This window comes from Gymnogyps californianus, chromosome 2 (assembly GCF_018139145.2).
Source record: "Gymnogyps californianus isolate 813 chromosome 2, ASM1813914v2, whole genome shotgun sequence".
NCBI classification, from domain to species: Eukaryota; Metazoa; Chordata; class Aves; order Accipitriformes; family Cathartidae; genus Gymnogyps; species Gymnogyps californianus.
Window position 1 is genome coordinate 118,289,254 of NC_059472.1, and position 17,770 is coordinate 118,307,023.

At 35.7% G+C, this 17,770-nt stretch overlaps 1 protein-coding gene across 7 annotated transcripts in view; it reads right to left on the minus strand.

Moving 5' to 3' along the window:
- ULK4 (unc-51 like kinase 4) overlaps positions 1-17,770 on the minus strand; it is a 254,149-nt gene that overhangs the window by 196,781 nt on the left and 39,598 nt on the right. For all 7 annotated transcript variants that reach the window (XM_050892383.1, XM_050892382.1, XM_050892386.1 and 4 more), the window contains 2 exons: positions 9,691-9,798; positions 5,210-5,293 (listed from right to left, as the gene is read on the minus strand). In XM_050892383.1, the coding sequence (XP_050748340.1) occupies positions 5,210-5,293; positions 9,691-9,798 (192 nt within the window). The remainder of the gene's footprint in view (positions 1-5,209; positions 5,294-9,690; positions 9,799-17,770) is intronic.

Here is a 17,770-nt window from a genome sequence, read left to right on the forward strand (position 1 = left end):
CAGGACATGAAGATGGAGGTAGAGTACACTTAAGCAAACTGGACGTGCCTAAGTCCATTGAACCAGAAAGGATGCAACCGAATGTGCTGAGGAAACAAGTTTTCCTGGAAGCTATTTGCAGGTACACGAAGGGCAAGAAGTCTGGTAATAGTTAGAAGAGATTAATGAAGAGTGAAACCTACCTGATCAACATGACAAGCTTCAATTACAAGATGACTGGCTCAGTGGACTAACAGAGAGCAGTGGGTTTAATTTACCTCAGCTTTAATGAGGCTCTCCAGATGGTTTCCTATAACGAACCAAATAGCGAAGACCTGGACTTAAGTGGACTACAAGGTACATAGAAAGCTGGTTGGACCACCGACTCAAAGGGTTGTGATCAGCAGTACAAAGTTCAGCTGTGGCAGCTAGGGCTATCAAGGGTCAATATCGGGGCCAATACTGTTAATCATCACATGTTCACAGATGACACAAGCTTGGAGCAAGTGGTTGAATCAATGGAAGGTTAGGCCAGCACACAGAAGGATTTTAAGCTGCAGAAATGGGCAGTCAAATGGAAAGTCTTACACCCAGGACGGAGTAACTCCCACAAAGCAATGGGGCAGAGAAGGATCCAGAGATTCAACAGAACATGTTCAACACAAATGAGCAGTGTTCCCTTGTGGCAACAAATGTTAACTGCATACTGGGCTGCATACATACCGGTGCAGCCAGCTGGCTGAGGAAGGCGGTTTTTCACTTGTATTCTGAAATGTGAGACTATCTGGCCTACTATGTCCCAGTTTAGTTCCCCATTGTAAGGTGGACTTCGACATATGGCAGTTAGTCCAGAGGAGGGCCACCAAGATGACTGAGGGCCAGGAGCACGTGATGATTAAGGACAAGCTAAAAGAGCTAAGTTTGTCCAGCCCAAAGAAAAGACAGCTAAGGATATAATGGGTGTTTTCCAACACCTCACAGATCATTATAGAGAAGATGGTGCAAGACTCTTCCTGGAGGTACCAATGAAAGGTCAGGAGGAAATGGACACAAGCTGTAGCAAGGGAAATCCCAATTAGATATAAAGAAAAATGTTCTTCATAGTGATAGCGGTCTCACACTCAAATGGGCACAGAGTTTACAGAATAACCATCCTTGGAGCTACTTAAAGCTTAAACGGATAAAGCCCTGAGCCACCTAATATAACTTTGATGTTGAATGCAACTAGAAGCTGGCATTGTGTTGACAGGAGGCTGGACCACAAAACCTCCAAAGGTCCAAACTATTTTTTTCTTATGATTTGCTTCCCCGTACAAACAAAAAGATGGAAGGCACTTGATATTAATTTTCTTTACATGTGACCATACTTTGTGCTTTTTTCTCTGTGAAAAAGACTATATGAACATAACTAGAAAACATTAAACATGCTCTTTAACATAACACATGTGGCAATGAATTAAGAAGCGATTCTGAACATTAGGGATTTTTCTTCCAGTTATCATCTTGGTAGCACTCCACTGGACTCACTCTTGAATGTCAAGATCTTTCTTGTACTGGGGAGCCAAAAACTGAACACAGTACTCCAGATATGGTCTCATTAGTGCTGAACAGAGGGGAAGAATCACTTCCCTGAACCTGCTGGGTACTCTCTTGCTAATACAGCCCATGTTGCTGTAGCCCTTCTTTGCTGCTAAGGCACACTGCTGGCTCATGTTCACCTTTTCATTGGTACCCCCAAGTCCCTTTCTGCAGAGCTGTTTCCTAGGGAGCTTGTACTGTTGCAGGGGGCTATTCCATCCTAGAAGCAAGCCCTTGCTCTCACTTTTGTTGAACTTCATGAGGTTCCCGTCAGCCCACTTCTCCAGTCTGTCCTCGTCCTGGCTAGCAGCCCTGACATCCAATATATTGATGCTGCTCCCCCCACCAATTTGGTGCTATCCAACCGGAGAATATACTCCAGTTGGTCACTCTGGTCATTACTGAAGACATTAAACAGTATTGATCTCTGAGGGACACTGCTAGTTATTGCCAGCCAGCTGGACTTCGCACCACTGATCACTTGAGCGAATTTTCCAGCCCACCTTATCTTCCATTTAATCAGTCCATATCTCATCAATTTGGTGATAAGGGGAGTATGGGAAAGTGTGTCAAAGGCCTTCCTAAAGTCAAGGCATACAATGTTCACTGCCCTCCCCTTGTCCACAGCACCAGTCATGTCCCCATCATAGAAAGGGATCAGGTTGGTCAGAGGGCTGGAGCACGTGACATATGAGGAAAGGCTGAGAGCTGTTCAGCCTTAAGAGAAGAAGGTTCAGGGAAGATCTTAGTGCTGTCTTCAGCTACCTGATCAAAGGATACAGAGAAGTTGGAGACAAATGTTCTCAGAGATGCATGGCCACAGGACAAGACGCAATGGCCTCAAGTTGTAACATGGGAAACTCCAATCATATACAAGGAAAAACTTTATTCCTATGAGGGTGGTCCAGGCATTGCCCACAGAGGTTGTGGGACCGCCATTCTTAGAGACATCCAAGAGTCAAATAGACATGCCCCTGAGCAATCAGATCTATTTAGACCTTCTTTGAGCAGGAGTTTGGATTAGATTACCTGCAGAGGTCCATTCCATCCTGTCCGGGTTTCGGCTGGGATAGAGTTAATTTTCTTCTTAGGAGCTGGTACAGTGCTGTGTTTTGGATTTAGGGTGAGAATGATGTTGATAACACACTGATATTTTAGTTGTCGCTAAGTACCGCTTATCTTAAGCCAAGGACTTTTCAGTTTCCCATGTTCTGCCAGCAAGCAGGTGTACAAGAAGTTGGGAGGAAAGATAGCCAGGACAGCTGACCTGAACTACCCAAAGGGATATTCCATACCATAGAACGTCATGCTCAGCATATAAACCGGGGTGAGTTGGCCAGGGGGGGTGGATCGCTGCTTAGGCATCCGTCAGGGGGTGGTGAGCAATTGCATTGTGCATCACTTGTCTTTTCTTGGGTGTTACTTCTCTCTTTTTTTTTTTTGTTACATTCCCTTTCATTACAATTATTATTATTATTATATTTTTTATTATTATTGTTAGTATTACATTATATTTTACTTTAGTTATTAAACTGCTCTTATCTAAACCCACGAGTTTTACTTTTTTTCCTGATCCTCTTCTCCATACCACTGGGAGGGGGGAGGGGGGAGCGGCTGCGTGGTGCTTAGTTGCTGGCTGGGTTAAACCATGAGACATCCTAAAGTATTCTATAGTTTTATAGCTTCAAACGTGTTTAAAAAAAAAAAAAAAACTCTAAGACATGTGGTTATATTGTAAGTCATTTTGATGACACCGCACAGATGTTTTCATAAAAATTCGTTAAGTAAATATTTTTGTGTAACTTTTGCTGCTAAAGATTGTGAGATCTACTTTTTCACTAAATAATGTGATAGACTGAAGAGACTGATATACTATCATCCTGGGTGCATCTACTTCAGTAGTCCTACTCTTACAAGTTTTGAAACAAATATGCAGAAGTGACACCATAAATTGAATTGAATACTTCAAAATCTTTCTCTCTCTGTTTTTCCATCTTTGTTCATTCCTCCTCCACCCCTGCATCTAAAACATCTGGCACAAAAACTTATTATATCTGATTATTCTTTCCTTAAAAAAGAAAATCTCTTGCAAACAGCTAACAATAACATGATTTAACCATGGAATTTTAGATGCTGCAACATCATTTTCCAAGAAAGATGGGTGGCTGGTAAAGTTATGGAGGATAAGAAGAGGATTGCTACAAGAGTGGAGGAAAAAAGTAGCAAAAGAAATTGTAAAAGTTAATAATACTGCATGGTAAGTTTCTATCTACATTTCCATATGTTGTGAAGTACTTTACATATTTATGGATATTTTCGATTCTTCAAATGGTGCTGTTCTGGAAAGTTGAGGCTGCTACAACCGAGACAGAGCAATTTGTATTAGTATATTTGCACTGTACTCACACAAACAAGCACGCATACTTAAAACTCCATTACAAACCTCGAGCATCTTCACAAACAGAAACTGTAGAAATGCACAGCTGCGCTTAGTTAGCCTAGACATAAATTTAATTAAGCATAAATTTAAAGTTAATTCAAACTATTGCATGGGAAATGTATTTCTATTTTGTGTTATTTTTTCAAGAAAAATGTATCAAGATAAATTATTAAGAAAAATTCCATGTTTCAGGACTAAGAATTTTTTTTAATCTATAGGAATAAATTAGTGTCTTATGGATGTCTCTATCTAGTTTCTCTACACTGAATATTCAGAAACAGCAAGTCTTCCATTACTAAATTTATAATTAAATAGCTTCCCACTAATGTGTCTTAGAATGACATCTTACTCTAATTATGAGCTGGAAATAGTCCACAATACAAACACAGTTGTGTGTTCTTGATCACTTGAAGGTTTGAAGATGTTAAAATGCATCTCGACTCTTCATCTATTAATCACAATCTGTAGGCAATAAAGATCTCAAAAAAAGAAGAAAAAAAAATGTATTTCTCTTGCTTTCGCCCCTCCAGCAACCTCCGACATGTTTTCTGCCTTGAGCTTTGCCTTGGGCAAAAATAAAGTGAAGTGTTCTCATACAAACAGTAAATGTAAACCCCTCTACTCAATTCTTTTTCATTTCACAAATTGGAACTATATGCATGGTTTTCTTCCCTTCTTCTAACATAGCTAAGTCATCACCAAGAAAAATGAAGAATACATCACAGCACATGTATGAGAATAAAACTAATTACTACTTTTTGGCCTCAAAAGAACACTAACAACCCAGCAGGATAACAATGCAGTTTTCAAAAACTGTATATCAGCCACTTCAAAATAGAAAGTAAATCTTGCTCAAAGATTTACGAAAGATGTACAAAAATCAAATTGCAAGAGGACAGTACAAACTGTCAGAACATTTCTCAAAAGAAAGCCACAGCATTAATAAATTCCACATTTATTAACAGTAATTTATATTTACTATCCCATTTCCAAAAAATGAGCAGCAATACATAAATATTGAATGCACACAGAACAACACTGTATTTTTGCATTAATCTGCTGCTTAGGTCATGGTCTTATCATGATTATTTAAATTCAAGAGCAATACTTGGTTGACAAGGTACTGCAGTGCTGCAGGCTACAATCCTCACACAATGCCTAAAGGGTTATTACAGTGGAGAAATTCTATTGAGGACAATGCAAGAGCCTTACCCCTTCCCGAAGGCACCTCATTAGCACAGTGTAAGCAGCCGAGGGAACAACCCAGCATTCTCTGGGGTGCTCCCTTTTTTCCTCCTGAAATGAAGCCAATGGCACAAATGATGAAATCAAAAAAATCACAATAATCTCAGTCACATAAAAAATGGGTAACAGATTCTTAATAAGGTTCATACTATACACATTTCAAATTAACATATGCTAGAAAATATACTAAATTCCAGGGCAGTATTACTGTTTAATATTATTTCATGTGCAGCACAGAAATTGGTATTTTATTAGCTTTTTAAATAGTCTCCAAAATCTGTAACAGAATTTGTCCTAATATTTCTGGGTTTCACCAATTCCTTCTAATTCACACACACAAAAAAAGTATTCTTGCATTCCTCTCAATCATTTTGATTACTTCAGAAAGAGACAACTGATTATTAAGAGTAGTAAAGCTTCTCTTTAAATGTGATTTAATTATACCAAACAAACAAAGTTACTTTTGTCTGGCAATTAAAAAAATTGTAAACTTACTTTGGAAAAAAAGTACTCAAAGTCATACAAAGAGATATAAAGTGTTTAATAAAACTTACTGTATGGTATAGCCTTCAATACATATCAACACTGTTCCAAGATCTTTATGTATATTTCCTTGAAATCACCCTGTTAGGCTAATTCACTGCTAGCTGAATCAGGGGTTTGATTCTTCCATTAGAAGTTAATGAACTCCACTTCCCCCTGCCTCCCCACCCCACAGTAGCCTACTGTAAAACTTCAAGTTTAAAAGTGGACACTTGGATATCATTAAAATTTAACTAAAACAACCTCCATGTCTAGGCTAGTAACACAGAGATATTAGCAACTGAAAAAAAAAAAAGCCTCTTTTGGGAAAGAGAGTGAAAAATAATAGGCATTGGATGGTGTGAAGATGATAGGCCATGAAATCAATGTGTAGCTTGTCTTAATAAGTAGACAAAGGATAACAAGCAACAACTTCTTCAGAAATTATACATTTCTTGAACTCTGATTATATTAGCAAATTATTTTTAGCATTCTAATTAACTGTTTATAATAAAAAGCATAGGATGGGCAAGGTGGGGGTTAATGACGCAGACACAAATTATACTTTCTAAATTTCCTGATTTCCGAGTGGCCTACACTAATTCAACATATATGATGTGATAATGCCAGGCATTTAATTAAAGCATGGCACATTAGCAAGGAAGACTATTACTGAATTGCCTAGTAAAATTCATTTTCCTTCTTTACTGAAAATAAATCAAAACTTTATTTGCAACATATATCCATAGAGAAAATGAGTTTGTTAAATCTCCCATTTTTTTAAGCTTTATTTCTGCTAACTTTGTATTAGGAGGTATAGAACAATTTTCCTTAGTAGTAATTTACAGACAATAATAATAAGAGTGGTTTGACATCCGACAGAGACATTAGATCTACTACATTCCACCTCCTTCATCTTATCTGAGTAACAACATATTGACATTTAATCACCGTTTGCCTTCCAAGGCTTAGTGTATTAGTTTAAGAAAATGCAGCCCAAGTTTCAAAGAAGGATGGTAGATTACTTTCTAATGGTCAAAAGTCGAATATTCTCCACCTGGAAAAGGCAGGACGAGACTAGGAGTCAAGACAGAGTTAAAATGACAGCCTATGCTGGAACTGGCATGGGTCTGTGTCTCATTTTATTCATCTAATTTAATCAGAAATTCTGGCAAGTGTTTCTGTAACTACACATATTAAATGTACTATAAAATAAAAAGCCTTAAGAAATGGTACAGTCCTGAAACATTAATAGTTCTTCCATTCTGCAGACTGATTAATGACTTTCTGCAAGGTTTAGTCTCTAGTTAGAAATAAAAAAAGGCTAAAGGTGTATGAAACTTAGCACCATTCTTAATTACCTAAATACACCTACACAATTTGACATTTAATAAATTTAAATATATCAAACACTGGGGAATCTTCCTACTTTTTGCTCACAGCCCATGTTGATTTTGATTAAACTTGAGTTTCTGCACCCTAATAACACAAATAGCACAAAATGAATAGAAATACTACATAAAACTTGAACGTTTTCCCTCAAGGCAATTCACTCTAGAGTAGCAGAACTTTCTCCCTGGGGTCTGCTCACGCTACTTGTGAATTGCTCTTGGCTTCTGTTTGGAAAAAAAACCCAGAGATGGAGCGTAAGATCTTACTTATGAGATCTCATATGCAAGTACACACATAATATCAGAGTTTAGGATTGCAGAGGACCATTATAATTATCTGGACTTTTCCCCAGTATTCTCTAAGCCACAGAAGTGCAAACAGTGATCCTGTATTTAACCTAATGAATCATGCTGCACCTAGATAGCTGAACTTGATTTTAAGTGTTTGATAATTTATGATTTACTAAATGTTCATATGAAAAAGAAATAGTCTTTATCATTATTTAATATTAATATTGTGGTTGGACCTAGAAACACTTAGCAAAACCCCAGAGGGAACAAATAAATAAAATCAGCTATGCCCCCAAAAACTTACAGTTTAAATGATAAATATTTAGCAGCTTGATAAAACAATCAAGCAGGCTGAACAGCAAAACGGAAGAAAACAAGGAGAAAAACCCAAAATATTTTATGTACAGTTTTTAATGAATTAAATGCAGTTGTGATTTTTTTTTTTTTTTAAATAGTCAAGGCATAAAGCTTTGCTGTTTAAAGATATAAATTGGGAATAAACTTTCTTGTTTCATCTTATACTACCACTGACTTGGTATGTGATCTTGGCAAGGTCATTCAATACTACTGTTCTGCAGTTCAGTGAGCAACAAAATGCCTACAACACTATAGTATTCTGAGGTTAAGTAGCTACAGAATAGAGAAAAGAAAAGCTTTATAAAGGGCTTTTCTTAAAAAAAAAAAGTTAGTGTCTCCAAGCATACAAATCACACTGATACTTTTGAAGTTTTACCAAGACACAGTGCCTTGAGTTCATATGTGTAAAGTAGTTCTAAATATTTCTTCCTATTCTCTCATAATTTCTTAGTTAAAGCAATGCAACCCATTACTATAGAACCTCCTGAAACATCATAGAGTTGCCATTTAAATACAAGTTATCATGCTTCAAACATTGTGAAGTTCATGAATACATATAGACTCAAAAATCTGCCAGTTCACATTTTCAGAAGGAAAAAAAAAAAAAAATCTATTAGGGTCAGTGCATGCAAATCATTTTGCTCTTATAGAGCCAGTGTAAACAGATTTGTTTCAACCACTAAAGTTTAATTTCAAAATAAAATCAAGCAGTGCAAAATACTCTTGCCAAATATAATTTTCAAGCTGGAGTTTTAAGTTTGTTTGTTTTTATCAGTGGTTAAAAATACATAGTTTGCAATTTGTCTGATGAGGCTAAGTACAAATTTTTCCCCCTGAGGAAAACTGAGAAAGTATTAAAATATATAAAAATAAACTATGACTGTGGATGTGTCTTCCATAACAGAATTTCTCAATGTAAGAACAAGTTCTGTGACTCTGTGTGTTTGACAAATATTTTGGCAATTGTCTAACCAAAAAAGGACAATGCTTGCTAACCTACAAAGAACAAGGCAACCACTACATCTTGTGGAACATGCAAAGGAGCTAGCGGATGAGAACAATAAAAGATGGAAGTTCAGCACAAAGCCATAACTACAGTAAGCCAAAATACAGATCCATTTGGTACTTTCATTCCCTTATCAAGTGACCTCACAGACTGTTAACTAACATGATAGCATTCAGAGCAATTAGATGATGCAGTTAATACAAAGGCTTCAGAGAAGCTATGGCTACGCTTTTTCGGTTTGAAGTCACCTTTGTTTCTAATAAGCAAAAGAAAGTATTTTACTCTCTGAATAAGGCAAAAGAAAGGTGAGGGTTTAGAGGAGCTGTCATCTTCAATTCCTACTATTGACAGTATTTCCTTTCTACAAATAACCTCTGTTTATTTTTAATGTGAATCTACTGTTCCTAGACTGAAGGTTTAAATCAGTTCTAGTCAGGAATCACCATAATTCCATTTGAAATTAGTCAGGATCATTCCATTTCCTTTTCCACAGCGTTATGAATTCAACCATGCTAGGATAAGATCAAATATGGACTAGATATATTAATTTATTGATATCATAGGCTGTCCTGATACATCCTATTTAATCAAAGTCTCTAGCTAAGATGTTCTAACCCTTAGATCTGCCACTTGGAGGCCAGCAGTCATTATGGTGATTGATTAAATTGTCTTATGAAGTTAAAACTCTATACTTGAAGAATGCAATTTAATTAATCTCAGATGAAATACATGACTGGACAAACATGTTTCTTAAAGTAGAAAAAGTATCACAGAACTGTGGAGGATACAAATGACAAAGTAATTTGCTTTTTTTGTCTACTTCTCCATGGGAATTTTTTTTCACATTTGTTAAATTTGTAAGGATCACTTGACAGTCTTACCTCGCTGGCTATGAGGTAAAGAAGTTCCCCAAGTGCTGGTAGAAGGCATTGTTTCAATTTGCTATTTCTGAAGTTCTCTCTGATGAGTTCAGTTAAAAGCATAATTGCCTAAAATAAAAAAATCAATCATAGAACAACACATATAATCTTTTCTCAAGCAAAATGTACTGTTAAAGGTAACAAGCTTTATCTCAAATGCCATCTTACTGATACACATTTCACTTATGCTAAAGAGCCATTTGTAAAAGGAGTCAGTAAGCATGGAAAGTCAGGAAAAAATAATTACAAAACAGATTATGTATGCAACGTGGGGAAAAATGCAATAAGGAAATAGCCTAGGTGACAAATTGTCAGCTTTCCATTCTTCGCTTTCCCTCAGGACAACAGAAGCAGATCTGCCAGGAAAAAAAAGTCTACTTGCTGTTCCTATGTTTCTGTCAGAAGATCTAAAAGTTCTCCTCACCATCAGGTTACAAAAAGAACAAACCACAAAAAAAAAAAAAAAACAACCCAATGCTGTCTTTTGTACAGATATTAAATCAGAAGATAGGAACTCTTAAAGTTTTGTCTCCTGATCTCCGAGTTTACTGACTCACTGCATGAGAACTGGACATACCATTTTAGTTTTCTTACTTCAAGAGTTTCTGTTTGCAAAGCAGGTGTATATATATGGTATTTATATTGAGGGGGGTGGAGGGAAACTGAAAAGTCTGATTCATCTTGTGCAGGTGACCTAGTAAGAAATCACTTTCCGATACACATATGGAACAGATTTCAACCTAACGTTTAATGTTGGACTCATTCAAGAAAACAAGGACCATTTAGCTACCACGTTAAATTGAAAAGCATGCTATCTGCTGGGTGGGGTGTGCTCCCCAAAACCCATATGTGCTCCAATATGTACCAAACATATAGCAGTATAGAAGCCAGTTGTTTCTTTAAGAAAGACGAATCTACATGTCCCGCCCTGCTCCAAAACATTCATGCCTTGCAAGAGTAGGAAAAGACGACAGTCAGCAAATACAGATTTAAAATACTTCCTATGTCCCTTAAGTAGTTCCTTTGACTATTAGGAAGGATGTAGTTCTAATACTTTTAAAGTACTTATGAGATACAGCAAATAAGCTCTGTAAACAGATACTGTCAGTGAAGTCAGTGATTTCCAATAGTTTGCATGACATGCTAAGTGAGATCTGAAGTTATTTTTATGTACTTTAAATAAACAGTAATATTGCAGATACTATTCCATTTTAAACCTTGGAAACAACCAACTTTTAAATCATTACTTTAAATGTGAAGTGTGATGTAGCTTGCACTACTTTTTTTTTTAATTAAACAGAGAAAGCATTGCTGTAAAGTATCTTGGCCTACGGAAACAGGAAAAAAAAAATAGTAGTTCAGGCAAATAATAATACTTATTGCATGTTTCACTATTATACAGAAAACAAGGCAATAGCAACCATAATGTTATGATCTTCTTTAGTATAACAAATGGAGCACGAATTTTATTTCATTCTTCTCCTTATGAACTCTTCACTTCCCCTTTAAACAGCAAAAACATTATCAGCAGTATCAGAGACATTTCATGTGTTTATTTTATGCTTTAGTAGAGAACAATGGACTTTTAAAAAACGGACTTGTTTAAAAATATGTTAAAGTAGGACTGACTCTGTGACAGTCCTATCCCAAAGTCATTGAGTCCAGGTCTTAGATATTGATGACGCTACAAATATCTGATAAGTAGCAGAAATGTTTATACAACAAAGATCATCTAACGAATCAAATCATAATGAAATAAGTACTGGATCACTGTAATAGACTTTTTATTGTTCTCTTCTAGTTTAAAACTTACTTTTAACATGGCTAAACAATAGGAAAGAGTTCATGAGCTGAAAATAAATTCTCTGGTGTTTTTCCCAGTTGAGCAAGTATTGTATTATCTGTATACAGAGCACACAGAGCACAGATTTCTATCACTCATCTCAAGGAACCCAACATTTACAGTCCTATTTGAATACAAACAAGCAGCACTTCAACCCAGGCAGAAGGTGTCTAAACAGCAGCAGTTCTAGGAAACCACTTACTTTGGGCAGTCAAGTTCCCAAGATATTCTCAGACTTTGCATAGTGTTTAAATGGAGAACCTGACAGCCATTCTTTCAGACTGGTCTCAAATTAATCCAACAAAAAAAATACGAATTTTTCAGTTGTGATTACGGGCCCGCCAGTGTGGGCTTCTTTCTCCTTCCATGGAGGATTCAAGTCTACCTGTCTTAAGCATCAGCTTCATTGCATGCTCAAGGAACTGCTCAATTCACTTCAGCTGAGTCCCACCACTCTAACACTTACAAGCTTCATAGTTTTGCCTCTGTTAAGAAGCTTTCCCTAAACAGAAAAAAGTACTCACAGCAGACAGAACCTTTCAGATGAACCATGAGAGATGGCTCAGATAACTGGTTTTCAACACAGCTGAAATACTCATATAGCCCAGTGTACAGCAGAGACTAATATTTCAGATAGTACATTTAAAATCTGGAATCACCTCACTTGGTGACCTGGAAAAGTCAAGCAGTTCACAAAATCTGGTTAAATTGTGGCGGTTAATCCGCGATTTGTTTGCCATTGTGTGTCCTCTAACTCCTTCACGTTCTTAATCAACACACTTCAGGCATGGGAGATTATGTGACAGAGATAGAGTTGTGGAGACAGACTATAGCCTGGATTGAATATGAGGCCACAGAGAGGGAACACATGCTACTGCTCACTATAATGCCACACTGCGCATTTTTCTGAAGTGGAAGAAAAGGACCAACATAAAGATGGATGAAAAAAATATAGCCACATTCATATACCTACATTGTAGCTACAGCAGCAGATCTTGCTTCCAAAGTTTTTTCTGGTGCTGTAGCTACTAGCTAGACAAAGGATTGATGCAGCTCAGAAGCAAACAATAGAGATACACACATTTTCTGGACATAACCAAGAAAGTAGTGCAGCTTGTGTGCTACAAATGTACGAGCAGGAAAAGCTTGGGAAATGGGAAGCTTGAAGTTGAGGAAACAGATGTAGATGAAAGGACAATAGGAATGCAGGAGACTAAGGAAAGTATATAAGGTTAGGGGTTTGATCTAGAGTGATAGAAAGGTGATACTGTCATCCATATGAATAATTCACAATAAAGCTCCCAAGGAATTTTAGTTTCTCTTGTTAGAAAACTGTGGGCCAAAGCCACTTCAGTACTTACTCCCAAAGGGGAGAGCAAAACAATCTACAGTCCTTCCTCTGAAAGGGATTTAATGTGATATGCCTTTGAAAAGATGCGTGGTAACTGAAGGATGTAACGTAAAAGTTTTTCAGAGTTACAAAGACACACACTCTTTACCTTGGGTAGCACAGGAAAAAAAAAAAAAAACCAAACACCAGCACCAAACAAAGCACCAGCACCGAACAAAGCACCACAGCAACATTGTGGTTTTCTCACAAATCATGAGAAGTGTTTGGACAAAGGCAAAGGCTATCTGAAATAGTCCTGGCTCTCTACTTTCAAAACATGCTCTCTCTTCCCACTAGATCAAAAGGCCTAGCAAAACACAGTCCCATCTAGTCATTAAGCAAGAAGCAGCTAAAAAGAAAGCGTTACTCTGAGTTTTTTTCATAAATCTAAAGAAAATTGTGATTTTGAACATAAATCCCATTCTTTATAAAGCAATAAATACAAATGCCAAAACACATACATTGGCTGCCAATCACTGCAAAGCAGATAACAAATTTGTCATTATGCATACACCCCAATAAAAATATCTAATACATTATTAAATTCTTGATGGAATACATGTATACTACATACCCACAAATAAAAAAAAAAAAGTAAATACATAATTTAAGTTTTTATCCACAAAGAACAAACACATAGCAAAATAGTATAACTTAGAAAGTATTTTAACTGAGAGGTATGCTAGGCAGGAGACAAAAATTCTGTTGTTTTCTGGGAGAGGACCAGTAAAAATGTACATAATCTTGAAAAAACAGAAGATAAATTCATTATCATCCCTGACTTGCAGTTCAGAATATCAGAATATCCTGATATTATCCTGATATAAGAAACTGCCTCAATGCTTATCAGTATCTTGTAAGTCACTTCAGATTTATTGCAAGACATCATCTTCTAGAGATCTTTATCAGAAAACGACTTGTAGACTATGTTGCTGGATTCTGAACTGCTTTCATTACAAGGTTTAAATTTTTTACAATGACAAATTCATAGCTGCATAAGATCACTTGCTCAGTACACAGATATTCTTGTCTCTAAATACTTACTAATATGAAATGCAATTTATGTTTTTGCAAGTCATAACATTTTTGTAGTCTCCAACCTTACTGTCATTTGCATCTATATAGAAAGAGGCAAAATATTGACACAAAGGTCTCAAAAGCTCAAAGAAAATAATCTGTGAAAATCAGTCTCATTTTAGCAGACTTTGCAAGAAAATATTCTGTGAAGATCCCGTCACAGATTCACAAAAAGCACAAAGGGAACTGAAAGGTGAATCAGGTAGTTAAAAAAAAAAAAATCAGGAGTTTACAGAGTTTAACAATCATCCCAGGAAACAATTTCCAGTCCTAAAAGTTATAAAATGTACTCTTTTTTTTTAATAGTTTACAGATATATTTGGCAGTACAGCACTTCTTCTTCCTCAGAGCACTAAAGAGTTTTTATCCTCAACTTTCCTTGATTTTCCTTCACCTTCTGACCTTAACAGCTTCACAACTCCAATCTTTGTACAGAGAAATCATATAAAAATTGGAAATGTAGTCTTCAAATCAAAGCAAAAAGATCTACTAAACAAACTTTGACATTCTCCCCTTTTTTTAATGTAATGCTATGTTCATTAACTGTTTTCTTTAACCGCTTTCAGAACATTTCTTTAGGTGTTATTCAGGAACTTTAAATAGTCTGCCATTCCAGAGAGAGCTTCACTTTCATATTTAAGAAATAAATGTATCAGTAGGTTTTAAAGCTAATACATCAGCTTGAGAAAGTAGTAGTCGAGTTGGTTCAAGTGCAATTCTGCACTAAATGATGAAGATATGACAGCATCTTCCTTTATTAGATTTGCTTTCTATAGCTATACAGAATTACTCTTGCTTTTGTGATGAAATACATATTTCGAGGACTATTTTCACTGTGGAATCAATACCACTAAAAGTACCTCAGCACTGTGGCATTAACAGATATTATCCATATTCAGTTAACACCTCTCAACTTTGCCTCTTTAAGACTGAGGGTGAACATGCCATGAAATAGTATTTAGACTACACAAAATTGATGAGCCGTGTGATAACACAAGCTACAGATAATACTCCCAGCAGACTAGCTAGGGACATTAAATCATCATGATACCTAAGTTACAATTGCTTGTTTGTTTGCAGGCAGGACTTGATGAAGAAAATACAAATCAAATTGTACATCTGCTATAGAGAATCAAGGCAGGCTGTTCAAAATTACCAGCTTTAATGATTTATCTCAACCAGCAGAAAAATCTGACTTAATATCAGGACTAATCTTGTCCTGCACCTGTAATATTTATTTTCCCAAAGCATGGTTAATAAATTGGTAAAATTTGATGACACACTATCTAAATAAATTTATGTATGTAGTCCTAAAATTATCAGAATCCTATGTTCTATTAAATAAAATAGTGAATTAAACTTTGTATTTAGTAAACTATTCCTTTACTCACTTGTACTAAGTTCTGTTTGGCTGCCTTACTACTCAATTGAAGTTTTTCAAAACTGTCATTAACATTAAATATGCTGGGTAGATTATCCATCTTCTGTGGTTTTTCGGTTGTTCATTAAAACTAAGAATTTAAGATTTAAAATTAATGAAAATGAAATCAAAGAACAATATTTGATATTGGTGAACAGAAATTACTGTTTCTCACTCTCCTTCAAGTTTTTAGGACTAGCAGACCTAGTTATTATTTTTATTCTGAAGTGATAAGAAGAGGAATTCATTTTCCTGATATTCCAATTCGTATTCTTTTCTCATATTTGAAAGAAAAAGTGGTAAAACTGAGTTTAAAAAATTCGAGCTAAGAAGTTATTTCCTTTCCTGTGCACTAACAAAAACTGCCAAAAAGCTAGTCAACACTGCAATAAATTCAAGTTTTCATTTAAAAAAAAAGCTGGTTTATTAAACAAGAGAGAAGATCTGTCTGAAGAAATCCGAGCTGTAAGATCAGTGCCTGACTTGCAATAAAATTGTTAAATCTTTGTTAAAGAGAAACAGAATAAGTTGCATGAATTTTAATACTGATTATCTTCATATATTATGATATATTTGTCCATTAAAGGTTAATTTTAGTAACTCTAAGTAGATTCATAACAAGAAAAGCACAATTAAATTACCAGAATCCAAAGACTAATAGAACTGTATGGGAGTACTATGGCAGAAGGCAATGAACATTAAATAATTACCACACATTATAGAGGATACTCACAATTCTTAAATGCTTATGGTCTCTCAAATACAAGTCTATATTTACCATAATCAGATAATGGCCTCTTTTTCTCTAGACAGCATACAGTCTAACATTTGCCCTATGATTTCCCTCTGTTCACTGAACACATTTAAGTAATCAAACATTATACAAGTGCAGGAAATGGGAGCTCACAGAATACATCACATACTGAATAGGCAGAGTGTCTGTGCCATTAACCAAACTTAAGAAGATGATCTCCACGTGTCCTCTGCAACAGAAGCTATGAAACAGAAAGTTGTGATTCATCTATATTATAAGCACAATTATATATATACACACAAATATTTTTATAAAATACATTTAATATTATATACTATGAAGTATTTATGAATATATAATTTTAAGAACATATTTTAAATGTCCTAAAAGGAGGAAGGCAAGCTGTTTCCTGCTCTGTCATCTGCATAGATTACTTCTAATCTTGACAATAGTGATTTGCACAAGATTAAGTATTCTTTCACAAGGAAAAATATAAGACTTGAAAAAAATCTGCCCAAAAACTTTGATTCAACGCTAAAGGGTGGTATAAATTTTAGGTAAAGAAAGTACATTACCTGGAAAAATGCACAACAGAAAAATCAGATTTATTTTAATCACATAGTCTGAAAAAATAAAGTCTCCTTCTTACCTATAGTACATTTTTTTCTTTTCAACCTGCCCACATTTTCCCTTCTAGAGAAGTAAATAGTAATGAACTGCAAGTCCTACACTGTCTGGTAAAAGCATCTTAAATTTAAGAAATTACCTACACCTTTTACACTAGCTGTCAAACTGGATGGACACAGTATAATTATAACGAGATGAAAGAAGAAAGATTCATATCTGGATAGACAGTCATTATCTTCATTTACAACAACAGTGTGTGGAGTTGATATATTACCTGTAGCAGATTCTCAACCCATTTCAAGCTCTATCTAGAAGTTTCCCTGCAGTTTTAGGAGTCCAGAAGTGAAAATTACAGCATATTCAAAAAGAAGAGGTATTTTATACCTTAAGATCTAAAGTGGCAATATATAGATTTACAATATTACTCCATCTTCGATCTATTAGTACGAATGTCAGCAAGTACTAGTGGAAATTAAAACATATTTGTAATTCTGCAAACCCTTACAGTGATAAAAACTGTCTATGCCTCAAGCATAATGGAAATTACTTTTCAGTTCATTTTCTTGTGAGTATACACACATCATGTAACGTGGGCAAGTAATGCCAAAGCAATCTCACTTTCCTTGGAGAAAAGCACTCACTAGGCTGAGAAAGTACACCGTGGTTATATTGCCACTAACCAGAAAAGAAACTATAGTAATATTTATACCAAGTACTCATCTTTAAAATGGCGCATGGGAAAAAAAAAAAAAAAAAAAAAAGAAAAAAGGGAAAAAAAAAGGAAGGGGGGGAAAAAAAAAAAAAAGATTACCAGCTTTCTCCGAACATCTCGAGCTTGTCTACCTCCCTTCTCAGTAGAATACGAATAGTTAAAACATTACAAGGGATAACTGTACTTAATCAGCAGTTGAATCCACATGTACCTGTGAT